Here is a 14,904-nt window from a genome sequence, read left to right on the forward strand (position 1 = left end):
GTCCTGCCGCCCGACTCCTTGCCCCCACGGCTCCACGCGCCCCTCGCCGCCCTCCGCTGGGGTTTCCGAGCGCCCCCAAACCACGCAGTTGATGTTCAGGCATCTGCCAGGGTCTCCTCAAGCTGCGCCACACTCGGGACAGGCCCCGGGGCCCTCCGCAGCGCTGGCGCCGCGCTGATGACGCAATGCGTCGGGCTCCGACGGGGCGGAAGCACTGGAGAACGCCACCTGACTCGAGTGGCGTTCGCGCCCCTTTTTTCCTCTCAGAGCCGAGTTGGAGGTTCGTTCTGCCAGAAACAGCCCGCGCGCAGGAGCCGGGGGTTTCAATTCGTGATGAAGAAGAGGAAACGGAGGTCCCGGGCGGGTCTAGCGGTAAGGGAACAAAGTTGTGTATAATAATAGCAGGCATAGTTATGTATTCGGAGGGTTAGTTTTACGTGAGGCTCTTTTTCCCAATCAGGTTCTTTATTCTTTACAAAGCAGGCATTTGGCGCTGCGAGGTAAGTGTGTTCTTACCCCGCGTTTACAGGTTAGGTAATTAAGGCTCTGAGAGCCCAACTCTCTTGGGCACAGCTGAGAAGTAGTCAAGTCAGAATTGGGACCCACGTTTGTGTTCCTTCCACTACACCAACTACCTGTCCAAGGACCTTGTACGAGCTGTTGGCAGATCACCTCTTCATTCGTTCAGTTATGTACTGAGCACCACCGTGTACCAGGCCTGCTCAACACTTGGGAAACAATAGGAACAACAGTCGGTACCTACTCAGTGGATCTTAATTTCAGGAAAGCTAAGCAGCAAATAAACAGGGAAACACAAGAGTTTGTAGGTGCCAAGAAGAAAGTGTACAGGATGCTGAGATAAGAGAATAACTGGATGTGGGGACTCTTCCTAGTAGATGATCAGGGAATGGGGTAACGCTGAAGCTGAGACCTCTAAGGGATGAGAAGGAGCTGACTGTTGCAAATCTGAGGAGATTTCTGGGCGGATGGAACAGCAGGTGCAAAAATCTTAAGATGGAAATAAGCTAAATATATTCAAGGAGCAGTAGAATGTTCATTGTAGCTGGAGCAGAGCAAGTAGAAGGAGAAAATGACAAAGAATGAGGTTGGAGAGGTGGACAGAGGCTGTATCATACGCTCTAGGGTCATGGTAATGACTTTAGATTTTATCCTATGTAATTGGAAGGTTTTAAACCAAAGAGTGATGTGAACAAAGTTATGTTTTGGAAGATCATTCTGCTAGATAGAGAAATATGGGCAAGCAAGAGGGAAGACATGGAGAGGTATTAAGAGGCTATTGGAATAATCCAGATGAGAGATTATTTTGATGCTTGAACTCAGATAGTGGCAGCAAAGATGGAGTAGATGGATTTATGGTATGTTTTGGGAGTAGAGTTGACAGTATTTCCTGAAGGATTCGATATGGAACGTAAGAATAAGAAATGAGGGGCGCCTGGGTGGCTCATTCGTTAAGTGTCTGCCTTTGGCTCAGGTCGTGATCCCGGGGTCCTGGGATGGAGCCCCACATCAGGCTTCCTGCTTGCGAGGAAGCCTGCTTCTCCCTCCCCCACTCCCTCTGCTTGTGTTCCTGCTCTCACTATCTCTCTGTCAAATAAATAAAATCTTTAAAAAAAAAATCAAGAGTAACTTCTCTGAGTCTGGCTTTAGCAACTGGAGGGACAATGGTACCATTCAGTGATTGACAGACTTGATGCAGGTGAAGATGGGGAATCCATATTTTTTTTTCTGTCAAGGATAATTTGAGGATTTTGTGTGATTTACCAGAGGATAAGTCAAGTAATTGGATATATGTTGTGGTGCGGACGTAGTTGTCCTCTTTGTTGGCCATACGCCTACTGTACATTCCTCAGCCCCCTTAAAGTGGTGTGGCCATGTGCCTATGCTCTCCCCAATGGAAAGTGAACAGGAGAGATGTGCACAGTTTCCAGGTTTGGCCCAGAAAATTTGTCAGCAGGTGCGCTTACTTACTCTGCCAGCTGGATGATGATGAGAAGGTTCTGGAGAAGGCAAGGCTCTAAGATGGAAGATTCCTGAGTAGAGGAGAACCACTGCTCCATTGACTTATATATCCACCTAGGACTGTTACATGAGAAAAAAATAAACTTTCATTGTTTTGAACTTTTATGTATTTGACTCTTTTTGTAATAGCAGCTTTGCCTGTGCTTTCTAACACAAATAAGAGCAGTGATCCAGTAGTGAACTTTGGGAGAAATTTTCTGAATGAATTGACATTATCCATAACAGCAAGGAAATAAAAGGTGCCTTGGATTTATTCATTCATTGATTCTGTAATAATTTATCAGGTGCCTCTCTGTGCCAGGCACTGTGTTCACTTAATAGAAATGCAGAGATGAAGAACTCGTACACGAGTCTGGCAGCTCAACTTACTGGCTGTTATCTGCATGTGCTTTCCCTCTACCTGGAAACAATCTCCCCTCCCAACATACACACACAGACACACACACAGCCTAATTTCTACATGTTCTTCAACCACATTCTAAATACCATTTTAGGGGCACTGGGGTGGCTCAGTCGGTTGAGCAGCCAACTCTTGGTTTTGGCTCAGGTCATGATCTCAGGGTCATGGGATGGAGCCCCATATTAGGCTTTGGGCTCAGCACAGAGTCTGCTTGAGATTCTCCCTCCCTCCAGCTCACGCTCTCTCTTCCTCAAATAAATAAAAATAAAATCTTAAAAAAAAATTACCGGAAAGACATGCCTAATTCTTATCCCTAATCTAAGTCAGATATTCCTGTTGTCTCATAACTTACTTTCTTGTACTTACCACAGTTTTTATTTATGTATTTATTTGTTGGTTATACTTTAATGTTCTCTCCCCAACTAGACTGTAAATAATCTCAAGGGAAAGAATCTTAACATATTACTGGCCACATCCTCAACACTTAACCCACTGCAGGTGTTTAATAAATATTTGCTGAAGGAATCAGTGAATGGAGAAGGCAGAGCCCAGAGGAAGGAGAAGTTTCCTCCATTTTTTGCTGGGGAGGTGGCTGTGGTGGGCAGCCTCTAAGGTAGCCATCCATGATGCCCACCTCTAGGTATTCATGATCTTGTGTAATCCCCTCACCCTGCTTGTGGGCTGATCTAGGGACTTGCTTCTGATGACAAAATGTCATGTCTCAGATTACATTACAGGACTGTCTTTCATCTTGGGTGCGATCTCTTACTCTCTACCTCATTTGCTCTGAAGGAAGCCAGCTCAAATGTGAGGTTCTTTGTTAGTTTCCTGGGGGCTGCCATAATAAATTGCCATAAACTGGGTGACTTAAAACAACAGAAATTTTATTTTCTCACAGTTCTGGAAGCCAAAAGTCTGAAATCCATGTGTTAGCAGGGCTGTGCTCCCTCTGAAGGCTCTAGAGGAGAATCCTTCCTTACCTCTTCGAGCTTCTGGTGGCTCCCAGCAGTCCTCAGCATTCCTTGGGCAAAAGGGGTGCGTTACTCCAGTCTCTGCCTCTGTCTTCATATGGCCTTCTTCTCTGTCCTTTCCTCTTATGGAGACACTATCATTCTACCCAAATCCAGTATGATTTTATCTTAATTACATCTGCAAAGATGCTGTTTCTAAATAAGGTCACATTCTGAGGTTACATGTGGACATGAATTTGGAGGGCAGGATACTAATCAGGCCACTATAGTTGCCTAGTTGAGGGGCCCACATGTCAAGGAACTAATGTCTCTTGCCAACTGCTAGTGAGAACCTGAGACCTGCCAAAGGCCACATAAATGACTTTAGAATGGATCCTCCCCCAGTTGAGCCTTGAGATGACTGCAGCCTTCTGTGCCAGGAAGAGGCACCCAGCTAAACTGTGCCCAAATTCCTGACGCACAGAAACTGAGATAACAAATGTTGTTTTTAGGACACTGAATTTGGGGGTAATTTGTCACACAGCATAGATAAACTAATACGGAATTTGGTGCCTGGAAGTGGGATGCTGCCATAACAACTAGCTAAAATGTGGGAGTGGCTTAGAACTAGGCAGTGGGCAGAGGCTGGAAGGATTTTGAGGAGTGCATTAGAGAAAGCCTACATTATCTTGAGCAAACTTAGTAGTTTGTACTTCTCTGGAAGTACAAACTTCTCTCTGTACTGGAATCTGTACTTCTCAGTACCAAAATCTGTCTTTGTCAGCTTGGGCTGCTATAACAAAATACCATAGACTGGGCATCTTAAAAATAGAAGTTTGTTCCTCACAGTTCTGGAGTCTGGGAAATCCAAGATCAAGGTGTGGGCAGATTTGATTCCTGGCAAGGCCTTCTTCCTGGCTTGCAGATGACCACCCTCTTGATGTGTCCTTCACATGGTGGAAAGAAAGCCACCTTGAGTGTCTTCTTTTTCTTATAAGGATACTAATCCCATCATCCTCATGACCTCATCTAAACCTGATGACAACCCAAAGGCCCCACCTCCAAATAGCATCACGGTGGGGGTTTGGAGCATCAACATATGAATTTGGTGGGGAACATAACATGGCCTAAAGGTAAAGTAGAAGATGTGACTGTATAATAGTTTGTGAAGACCTCAGACAATCAAAGGTGGTACCTCAGAAGCCTGTTCAGTCATGGAAAAGATCCTTTACAGAGACTCAGGTGCATCTCAAAGATCCTCTCAAACATAAGGCCTCTAGAATGCTTGAGGTCATTGTTCTGCACCTTCACAGCAGAAACTGAAGGTAGAGGGGGACTTGTTCAGGGAGATTTGTGGATGTGGCTTTAGTCTAATGGTGTGAATGCCCAGTAAGGTTCCCAGGAAGCCCACAGAGTTCTTGAAAGAGTCATAGTTGGGCTTTTGGAAGGAGAAGGAGACAGCACAGGCTGAAAAGAGGCCTTTAGACCTCCAGGATTCTTGCAGGAAGCCAACTGAGCTGCTCAGCTGCACATATGTGCTACTTTTTATGAAATAGTATGACTCAGAGTGGAGCCAAGAGCCATGTATAATCATTCTCAGGCTCTGAAAACTGGAGGAGTTGCCAACATTTGCCGAGCTGGCTTTCAGACTTACTATGGGCCAGGGACTCCTTTGTGTGTGCCTCTCACTTCCCCCTCCTTGAACAAGAATGTCCATCACTGTTGTCCTAGGCTGGTCCCACCACAGTATGTTGGGGGGACAGATAATTTGTCTCCTCATTTTCATAAATCTACAGATTGGAAAGATTGTATTTTGAGGAAATGTACTTAAGGAACTATACTTAAGGGATTAATTTACACCTAGACTTGATTTAGTTTTGAGATTCTGGACTTCCCGCTGATGCTTTAGTGGGATGAGGCTTTTGAGGCCCTTCAAAGGGAGAGGGTGCATTTTGCATATGCGAAAGACATGAATCACTGGCTGCCAGAGGACAGGTTGTAAAGGGTAGCTTCTATGATGGTGCCTGGTGATACCTCTGTGTAGTCCCCACCCTTAAAGGTGGGGGGGGGACTCCCCCACCTCTTAAAGGTGACCTGGAACCAGTTATTTGCTTTTAATAAACGGAATATAGCAAAGTGATGGAATATCCCTTCTAGGATTAGGTTACAAAGACACTGTGATGTTTGTCTTGGGCCCCCGCTCACTCTTGCTCATTTGCTCTGAAGGAAGTCAGCTGCCATGTTGTGTGCTGCCTTATAGAGGAGTCCACATGGCAAAGAACTGTTGTCTCCAGCCAACAGCCCACAAGGCCCTGAGCCCTGCCAAGAGCCCTGTGAGTGAGCTGGGAAAAAGATCCTCCATCAGTTGAGCCATGGGATGACAGGAGCCCCAGCCAACACCTTGATTGTTGTGAGGTTATGAGTCCGAGCTGGGTGTAGAGATTACTAAAGAAAAAAAATTGTGGGTTTTAAGCTGCCACATTTGTAGTCATCTGTTCTATAGCAATAGCTAACTGATACAGGTGGTTAAAAAGAAGAAGAGGCGGGGCGCCTGGGTGGCTCAGTCGGTTAAGCATCTGCCTTTGGCTCAGGTCATGATCCCAGGGTCCTGGGATCGAGCCCCGCACCGGGCTCCTTGCTCCACGGGAAGCCTGCTTCTCCTTCTCCCACCACCCCCCGCTTGTGTTCCTGCTTTCGCTATCTCTCTCTCTCTCTGTCAAATAAATAAATAAAATCTTAAAAAAAAAAAGAAGAAGAGGCATGCACGTGAGAGGTCGTGGTGACCCGGACCGGGATGATTGCAGCAGACCTCAGGGAGAAGGGAACAGATCTAGAGATGTATTTTGCATGTGGAATCAGCAGGAGTTGGTGATGGATTGGATATGGGGGAGACAGGGGAAGACAGTGGCAAGGGTCATGCCCAAGTTATCCCAGGGCACAAGCTCCCAGTGGGCAGGGGTGACTTACTAAGAGCAAACTCCCTGGGGGTAAAGGAGCACTTGTAGGGGCTCAATGAGTGAAATGTAAGGGTGGATGGATGAGAACCTGCAGTCAAATGACACTGCGTGTCATTTTTTGTGATGCACAAGTACCCTTCATCAGTTTTGGAAGAGTGACCCTGCCTGGCGAGGGTTGGAGAGGATGTGAACCTGGAACCGTCAGACGTTCTCATGCGTTTTATATTGGCGAGCTACTGTGGGAAACAGTTCAGCAGCTCCTCTGAAAGCTAAACATAGAATTCCCATGTGTTCCAGCAATTCTATCCTAGATACATACCCCAAAGAATCAAAAATAGGTATTCAAACAAATACTTGTAAACAAATGTTCATAGCAGCACCATTCACAATGGCTGGAGATGGAAGCATCCTAGATGTCTGTCAACACATGAGCGGATTAACAAAACGTATATCCATATAATGGAATATTATTCAATCATAAAAAGGAAAGAAGCACTGATTCGTGCTACCACATGGATAAACCTCAAAGACATGATGCAGAACAAGAGAAGCCAGAACGAAAGGTCACATATTTTATGATTTCATTCATAGGAAATTTCCAGAATAGGCAAACCCATAGAGACAAAAAGCTGACCAGTGGTTGCCAGGGCCTGGGAGGAGAAGGGAATGGGGAGTAACCATTTCACTGATACAGAATTCCCTTTTGGGGTGATGAAAATGTTTTGAAATTAGATAGAGGTGGTGGTTGTACAGCATTGAGAATGTGCTGAATGCCACTGAATTGTACAGTTTAAAATAGTGGTCAATTTTATGATCTGTGAATTTGACAATTTAAAAACCAATATGACAATTAGCCCCATTACTCTCAAAAGGATCTTTCCTTTTTAAACTGAATTATTTCATAACACAATTAAAAGTCCACTTAAAGTATTAACAGACCCAGACTACTAGATGAATTTTCTAAGTGCTTAGAACAAGGGTGGTGAACTTGTGAGTCTGACATGTTTAGTCATCTCACTTACTGGACAATCTGCTTGAGTAATTGCCAGGGAAGCATGTTCGCTTTCTTTTCCCGTGGTAGCTTGGGATAGCTCTCATTCCAAGTGGGGCCTTTGATGATTTGAGACAAGAAAGCAGTTGAAAACCATATAGCCTTTCTCCCTCCCCCCTTATATTTTCCCTGTAGTTGAGTTTCTTTTCCAATTTCAGAAGCATTGTGTATGTCATTAGTTTTTAAGAGTTGAGCAGTACTGAGTGCCTGGGTGGCTCAGATGGTTAAGTGTCTTGCCTTCAGCTCAGGTCATGATCCTGTGGTCCTGGGATCAAGTCCCATATTGGGCTCCCTGCTCAGTGGGGAGCCTGCCTCTCCCTCTGCCTCCGCCTCTCTCTCTGTGTTTCTCATGAATAAATAAATAAAATATTTTTTTAAAAAAGGAAAAAAAAGAGTTGAGGAGTATAGGGGCAGCTCAGTGGGTTAAGCGTCTGCCTTCAGCTCAGGTCATGATCCCAGGGTCCTGGGCTCAAGCCCCCACATGGGGCTCCCTGCTCAGCAGGGAGCTGCTTTTCCCTCTCCTTCTCCCTCTGCAGCTTCCCCTGCTTGTGCTCTCTCACACTCTGTCAAATAAATAAATAAGTAAATAAGAGTTAAACAGTATAGCAGTTAATGCAGACAGTGGAAATCTACGAACTCACTACCAGAGGCAGCCTTTGTTAACTCTTTCCTGCTGCCCTTCTCTGAAACCAAGTTTGCATTTACCTGCCCCTAGCATAGCGCCTGTAACAGCAGCTGGCTTTTGGGGAAACACAACTTACCTCCTTTCCAAAAACCGCAGAAACCCAAGCTTTATTCTGTGATAGGAACTAACAACCCTAAGGTAACCTTCACCTACCTTATCTCATTTAACCTCCTAGCAGCCCTGGGAGGTGGGCGAAGTGACTGTCGTCTAAGAGAGGTTAACTAGGTTTAACCAATCTTCAGTAATTCATCCAAAAAATATTTATTGAGGACCTACTGTGTGCCCACCAATGGGCTGGATCACCCAGCTGGTTAAGTGGCAGCTCATCCTGGAACCGAGGACAGACCTGATTCTGGTGCCATAGCCCCATTTCCCACCCAAGCACCCACTGACCTAGCTGAGGTGAGGGTTGCTGCAATGTGCTACTTACTGAACCTTCCCCAGGATTCTTCCCACCTACTCAGGACGAGAATAAACAGTTGGTCTGAAGGCCTGGCAACACCTCTTCTAGCATACTACTTCCAAAACCTTAAGGTGCAGGGGCGCCTGGGTGGCTCAGTCGTTAAGTGTCTGCCTTCGGCTCAGGTCATGATCCCAGGGTTCTGGAATTGAGCCCCATATCGGGCTCCCTGCTCAGTGGGAAGCCTGCATCTCCCTCTCCCACTCCCCCTTCTTGTGTTCTCTCTCTCACTGTCTCTCTCTGTCAAATAAATGAATAAAATCTTAAAAAAAAAAAAAAACCCTTAAGGTGCAGACAAATCCGTGGGGAATCTTACTCAAATGCACATTTGGGTTCAATCTGCCTGAGCTGGGGCCTGAGATTCTGTAGTTCTCACAAGTACCCAGGTGATGTCGATGCTGCTGGTTTATGACCCATCCTTTGACTGGCAGTGTTTGAGTGCTCCATTAGCCACCCTCTTCAACCATTTTCCATTCCTCCATGTACCAGGCCCATGTCCCTGAGTTTAGAATAATGCAATCTTTCAGTGGCACCCCAGTTCAGTTTCTTAATATATCACTTCAGGCATTGTAACGCACATTCACTGAGCACCTACTCTTAAGTAGAACTCTCAGAGAGTTCAGAGTCTAAAGAAGGAAACAGATCAAGTACAGCATAATATAGGCAACACGCAGAAGTCTGGACTAAGTACAAAGTGCACTTGGGGCTGGGAGGAGAATACCAGCTCCTAAAGGAAATGAGCTGAGTACCATCCCAGAGAAGACATGGGGCAGGAACCGGCATTGATGTTGTAAGACATTGTAGTGAGTGATAGGACCAACAGCATGTTTGCCAGGGCAAATAAAATGAATGAGAAGCTCCAGGATTCAGTGCTCACAAGTTGTGGTGTTATCAGATCCAAGGATAGCTGGTGCCCATTGCAGTCAAGCTCTGCTCTAGTTTGGACAAGTTGTGGAATCCCTCTGGGCAGTTAGAAACTGGTGAACAACTCATCATCAGTCAGAGCAGAAACGCTTTGCTCAGTTTTACAGAAATAACATGCCCAGAGGCCCACTAATCCTCACACCCCAGGGGGGCTCTTCCTCCAGGTGACATGAAAGTTCCAGTAACAAAGTGGAAATCAGCAGGAGAAACCCACTGGGACATTGGTTTTCTGTTGTGGTGGCATCTTCTTTTTTTAACTGTGATTTTTCAAAATTAAATTCTCCCTATTGTGTTTGCTGGTTATAAAAGTAATATTACCTGAATATCCATTAGTAGAGGCTTGTTCAATAGCTTATAAACACTTATACGTTAAGTAATAGGGTAGCCATTGGACAAGAGGCCTATTATATGCACCGAAATGAAAGATGCTCATAGTAGAACAAGTAAAAAAAAAATAGTAAGATACTAAACATTCTGGATAAAGGCAATTCTTCTCATAATTAATAATGAAGGATTGTATAAAAGGAAATAAAGGTTTATTATTGACACACACAATTTTCTATACTTCAGATGTTTTTATATGCACTTGTAAATGTGTGTTTGTTGTGAGATAGGGATGTGCAGACCAGCAGGAACTACAATTCTTTGTGACAGGAGGAGGATTTATCAGTTACCACCACCACTGTTCTCCAGGAAAGGTCCTTGATTTGCTGACCAAGGTCAGGGGTAGGTGAGAGGGAGCAGATTGTACCCAGCTGCTTTGCTGAGTGGTAGAAAAGGCTGATGGCAGGAGAATGCAGGGAGAAAGGAGGAGGGGCCATGGAGGTGAGGAACAAGAGACAAGGAAACCCCTGGGCTAGGGGAAGGGATGATCTCGAGGAAAGGATGCGTGTTGGGGTGGGAAAGGACTGGATTGATAGTTCGACCCCCATATGATGTGTCACTCCCCCTTGCCCCCCCCCCTTGTCCCCCTGAAAAGCTTCAGTACATTTTGCTTTCAGGCATGTATTTGCTTTGGAGTGGATCTACACAGTTCTGAGTCCTGTTTCAAGATTAGCACTGGGTGATATCAGAAGCTGCCCAGCAGGGCCCAGTCACACCTGAGTTTGTTATGCAATTTTTTTTTTTCCTACAAAAATGGAAGTCTAACCCAAGAGAAATGAAAACACGTCCACCCAAACACTTGTGCATGAATGTTCCTAGCAGCATGATTCATAATAGCCAAAAAGTGGAAACAGCAGATGAACGGATAAACAAAATGTGATCTGCCCCTACGCTGGAATAGTATTCGGCCATACAAAGGCATGAAGTGCTGACGCATGCTACACTGCGCAGGAATCTTGAAAACACTCCGCTAAGTCAAAGAAGCCAGGCAGAAGAGGCCACATACTGTTATGACTCCACTTATATGAAATGTTCACGACAGGCAGATCTCTAGAGACAAAGTTAGATTAGTGATTGCCAGGGAAGAGGGTGATTTGGGGGGTGGAGGGGATTGGGAGATGAAAGCCAAGGAGTATGGGTTTCTTTTTTGGACAATGAAAGTGTACTACAATCAGCTGTGGTGATGTGAACATACTAAAAAATTTGAATTATGTGCTTTAAATAGGTGAACTGTATGGTGTGATATACAGCAATAAAATTGAGTAAGGGAGGGAGGGAGGGAGGAAGGACCAACCTTCCTTTCTTGTGATAAACCAGTGTCTGTCAAACTTTATTTTTTTTTAAAGATTTTATTTATTTATTTGAGAGAGAGAAAATGAGATAGAGAGAGCATGAGGGGGCGAGGGTCAGAGGGAGAAGCAGACTCCCCGCTGAGCAGGGAGCCCGATGCGGGACTCAATCCCGGGACTCCGGGATCATGACCTGAGCCGAAGGCAGTCGCTTAACCAACTGAGCCACCCAGGTGCCCTGTCAAACTTTAATAGACCGACCACTAAGGACCCTGTTAAAATGATTCCTAGGTGTGGGGTGGAACCTGGGGTTCTACATTGCTTCAAAGCTGCCTAGTGATGCAGTTGCTTCCAGCTGGTCCTAGATCACTCTGGTGAGCGAGTGTAGACACCTGCAGGGTGCCCATCCCTCAACAATCCCTGCCTAGGTGATGGGCCTAACTACAAGCGAGTGCCGAGTGCCATGTAACCCCATCCTCCAGGCACAGCTGACTGGTTCAGGAATGGGCATCTGACCCAAGCCAGGCCCAGAGGAAGCTCCTGGGAATTGAGACTGGAACATTAAGCCAGTCAGGGGTCATGGTGTCCAGGCTGAGGCAGTCATTGTCTGTCCCATGAATATTAAAGTGGGGAAAGCCTGTCTGCAGAGAGAGGAGAAGGCTGTGGACAGAAGCAGAAAGAAACAGTATTCCTGGCTCACTGCACTTCCTGTCCCACATCCTTCCCCAAACATCTCCCTTTGGCTTAGAGTGGCACCTCGTCCCTCCGAATGCCATCAAATGGCCACTGTTTTTTTTTATGGACATTTAAGTTGTTTGATGTTTTCTGCTATTAGAAATAACAATGGCCTTTTACGAAGATGGCGCCGAAGGCTAAGAAGGAAGCCCCTGCCCCTCCCAAAGCCGAAGCCAAAGCAAAGGCTTTGAAGGCCAAGAAAGCAGTGCTGAAAGGCGTCCACAGTCACAAAAAAAAGAAAATCCGCACGTCACCTACGTTCCGACGACCCAAGACACTGCGTCTGCGGAGGCAGCCCAAATATCCTCGAAAGAGCGCCCCCAGGAGAAACAAGCTTGATCACTATGCCATCATCAAGTTCCCCCTGACCACTGAGTCAGCCATGAAAAAAATAGAAGACAACAACACACTTGTGTTCATTGTGGATGTCAAGGCCAATAAGCACCAGATCAAACAGGCTGTGAAGAAGCTCTACGACATTGACGTGGCCAAGGTCAACACCTTGATCAGGCCTGATGGAGAGAAGAAGGCATATGTTCGACTGGCTCCTGACTATGATGCTTTGGATGTTGCCAACAAAATTGGAATCATCTAAACTGAGTCCAGCTGGCTAAATCTAAATTAAATTTTTTTCACCAAAAAAAAAAAAGAAAGAAATAACAATGACATGCTTTTCACACTTGTCCAGTTATTTCCTTGGATACATTTTTAGCAGTGTATTCCTACCAGAAAGGTCGTACTAGGTTATATTCTCCCATAGTGCGAAAGCACACACCATTGTTGTTTGTTTTTACCTAAACTTCTGTTTTTCAAATATATCATAAGATTTTACAGTCTGTGAATGGAAAATTCTCTCATTTGCTAAACTTGACTCAGCTCCAATCCTTCAGCCTCTCTGAGTTGGAAGGAACCCTAGCAATCGTCAAGGCCAACTCTGTGCCCACCGTACTGCCCTGCATTTCCACAGAGTCCCTGCTGGAACACTTCCCCTGACCTGGTCTGAACCATCCCTCGTGGAGCCTTTTCTGCCCATTGCAAGAGGACTCCCACTGGCTTCCCTCACTGTTTGCCAATGGCCCGGGTCTCTCCTTTGGGAGCCACAGAAACATCATCACTCTCCTGGGACAGCTTTTCAGATGTCTCACTTGGTAGCCTTTTTAAAAAATGATTAAAAAAAATATAAAATTAAAAATTAAAAAATTAAAAATTAAAAAACATATAACATAAAATTTAGCATCATAACCTTTTCTAAGCATATAGTTTAGGAGACTTAAGTATATTCGCATTGGTATACAATCAGTCTCCACAGCTTTCTCATCCAGCAAAACCGAAACTCTGTACTTACTAAACAACAGCTCTTGAAGCCCAAATGGAAAAGTGGATTTGGAAAAGGCACACTTACTAAAGAATTATAATATCTCACTTGATAGCCATGATTTCCGCTTTCCAGCTGAGAAACAAGACACAGAGGTTACCTCAAATGTACAGGTATATGACACTTTGATGTACTTTTAAAAATAAACTGTTAAACTCTCCATTTTTATCATCATCATCATCATCTACCATCACCAGTTAATATACACAACTGACATCCTTGCCCCCACCCCCAGCAATGGGATTAAAGAGAGGAGTCAGCAGGAGTCAGAAATGAGTGAAGGTCGGGTGCTATCTCAGTCTGTTCTGGCTGCTATAAGGAGATGCCACAGACTAAGTGGCTTATAAACAATGGAAATGTATTTCTCATGGTTCTGGAAGTTAAAAGTCTGAGATCAGGGTGCCATTGTGGTTGGGTGAGGGCCCTCTTCTTGGTTCATAGCTAGTGTATGAGTCTCCAAGGAGGCAGACGAGGATCAGGAAATGTCACCTGCTTCCCCCAGGATAATCCTGACCCCTCATATGTTGTTGTCCAAAGCTCCCACAAATATTGTATTGATGGGTATCCAATTAAATTCCCCAAATAGTACATAACTGAACTGTGGTTATATAAGAGAATATCCAAGGTAAAAATTCAAACACAATAAAGTATTAAGAGGTAAATGGGCATGATGCCTGCAACCTATTCCTAGGAAGTCCAGTAACAAAGGGAAAACATATAGGAGGTGAGAAGTTGGGGGAGGAGAGGTAGAGCCAATGGGGAAAATGCTACATGTGGTTGAATCTGGGTAAAAAGTATATGGGAGCTTGTTGTACTCTCCTTAAAACTTTTGTAAGTCTGAAACAACTTCAGAATAAAAAGCAAAAAGCAGGGCTCCCTGCTCAGCAGAGAGCCTGCTTCACCCTCTCCCTCTGCTGCTCCCCCTGCTTGTTCTCGCTCTCTCTCTCTCTCTCTCTCTGTAAAATAAATAGATAAAATCTTAAAAAAAAAAAACAAGCAAACACAAATCTTTCTAAAGGAAGTTCTGGTCCCTCTCTTATTAAGTGCGGCCCCCAATCCCCTCCAACCCCCAAGTGCAATAGAAGCATCACCTGGCACTTAATAGGTACACCTTAAATATTTCTTCTTGGGGCCACAAGATTAGGAGCCAGATTTATATTTCATTGATTTTTTTTGACCATGTGTATTTCCTTTTTTTTTTTTCTCAAGTACTCAATAATTTATTTTTAAGCTAAGTGTGCCTATTGAAATGTGGAAGACTGCTTCGGCATAAAAAGAATCACACTTCAAACTAAATAACGAATGTGTTATTTCTCTCCTAATTTTTAAAATATGAACATTCTGTAATTCAGTCATGGGGCCCTTTTACTTCCAGGTGACTTCTTCACTGGGTCTCAATTCCCTTTTAAACAACAAACTTTTGTTCCGGAAGGCAGTCAGCTTTTCATCATTCTTTCTGTCTAGATAACATCCAAGGACAAACCCATGGGCACAAGTATATGTACCCAGTGGTCACGAACAATCTGAATTACGTTCATCCTGAGTGCTGCGGCCTGGATGCCAAAAACGACCCCACGACCAAGGGCAGTGACGACCCAACCACCGGCGCCCTGACCATGTGTATTTCCTTTTGAAAAAAGTTTAATAAAATCAG

The 14,904-nt window shown here is 44.9% G+C and overlaps 1 protein-coding gene and 1 pseudogene across 1 annotated transcript; one reads left to right on the forward strand and one right to left on the reverse strand.

The window, feature by feature from the left end:
* Positions 1-11,991: 11,991 nt before the first annotated feature.
* Positions 11,992-12,529, forward strand: LOC112837399 (large ribosomal subunit protein uL23). Its single transcript, XM_025889640.2, has one exon. The coding sequence runs from the start codon at positions 12,000-12,002 to the stop codon at positions 12,468-12,470; it is 471 nt and encodes a 156-aa protein (XP_025745425.1). The 5' UTR covers positions 11,992-11,999; the 3' UTR covers positions 12,471-12,529.
* Positions 12,530-14,468: 1,939 nt separating this feature from the next.
* Positions 14,469-14,904, reverse strand: LOC141370641 (NADH dehydrogenase [ubiquinone] 1 beta subcomplex subunit 1-like; annotated as a pseudogene).

Source organism: Callorhinus ursinus, unplaced genomic scaffold (assembly GCF_003265705.2).
Source record: "Callorhinus ursinus isolate GAN/ISIS: 27379988/994484 unplaced genomic scaffold, GSC_fseal_2.0 scaffold41, whole genome shotgun sequence".
NCBI lineage: Eukaryota > Metazoa > Chordata > Mammalia > Carnivora > Otariidae > Callorhinus > Callorhinus ursinus.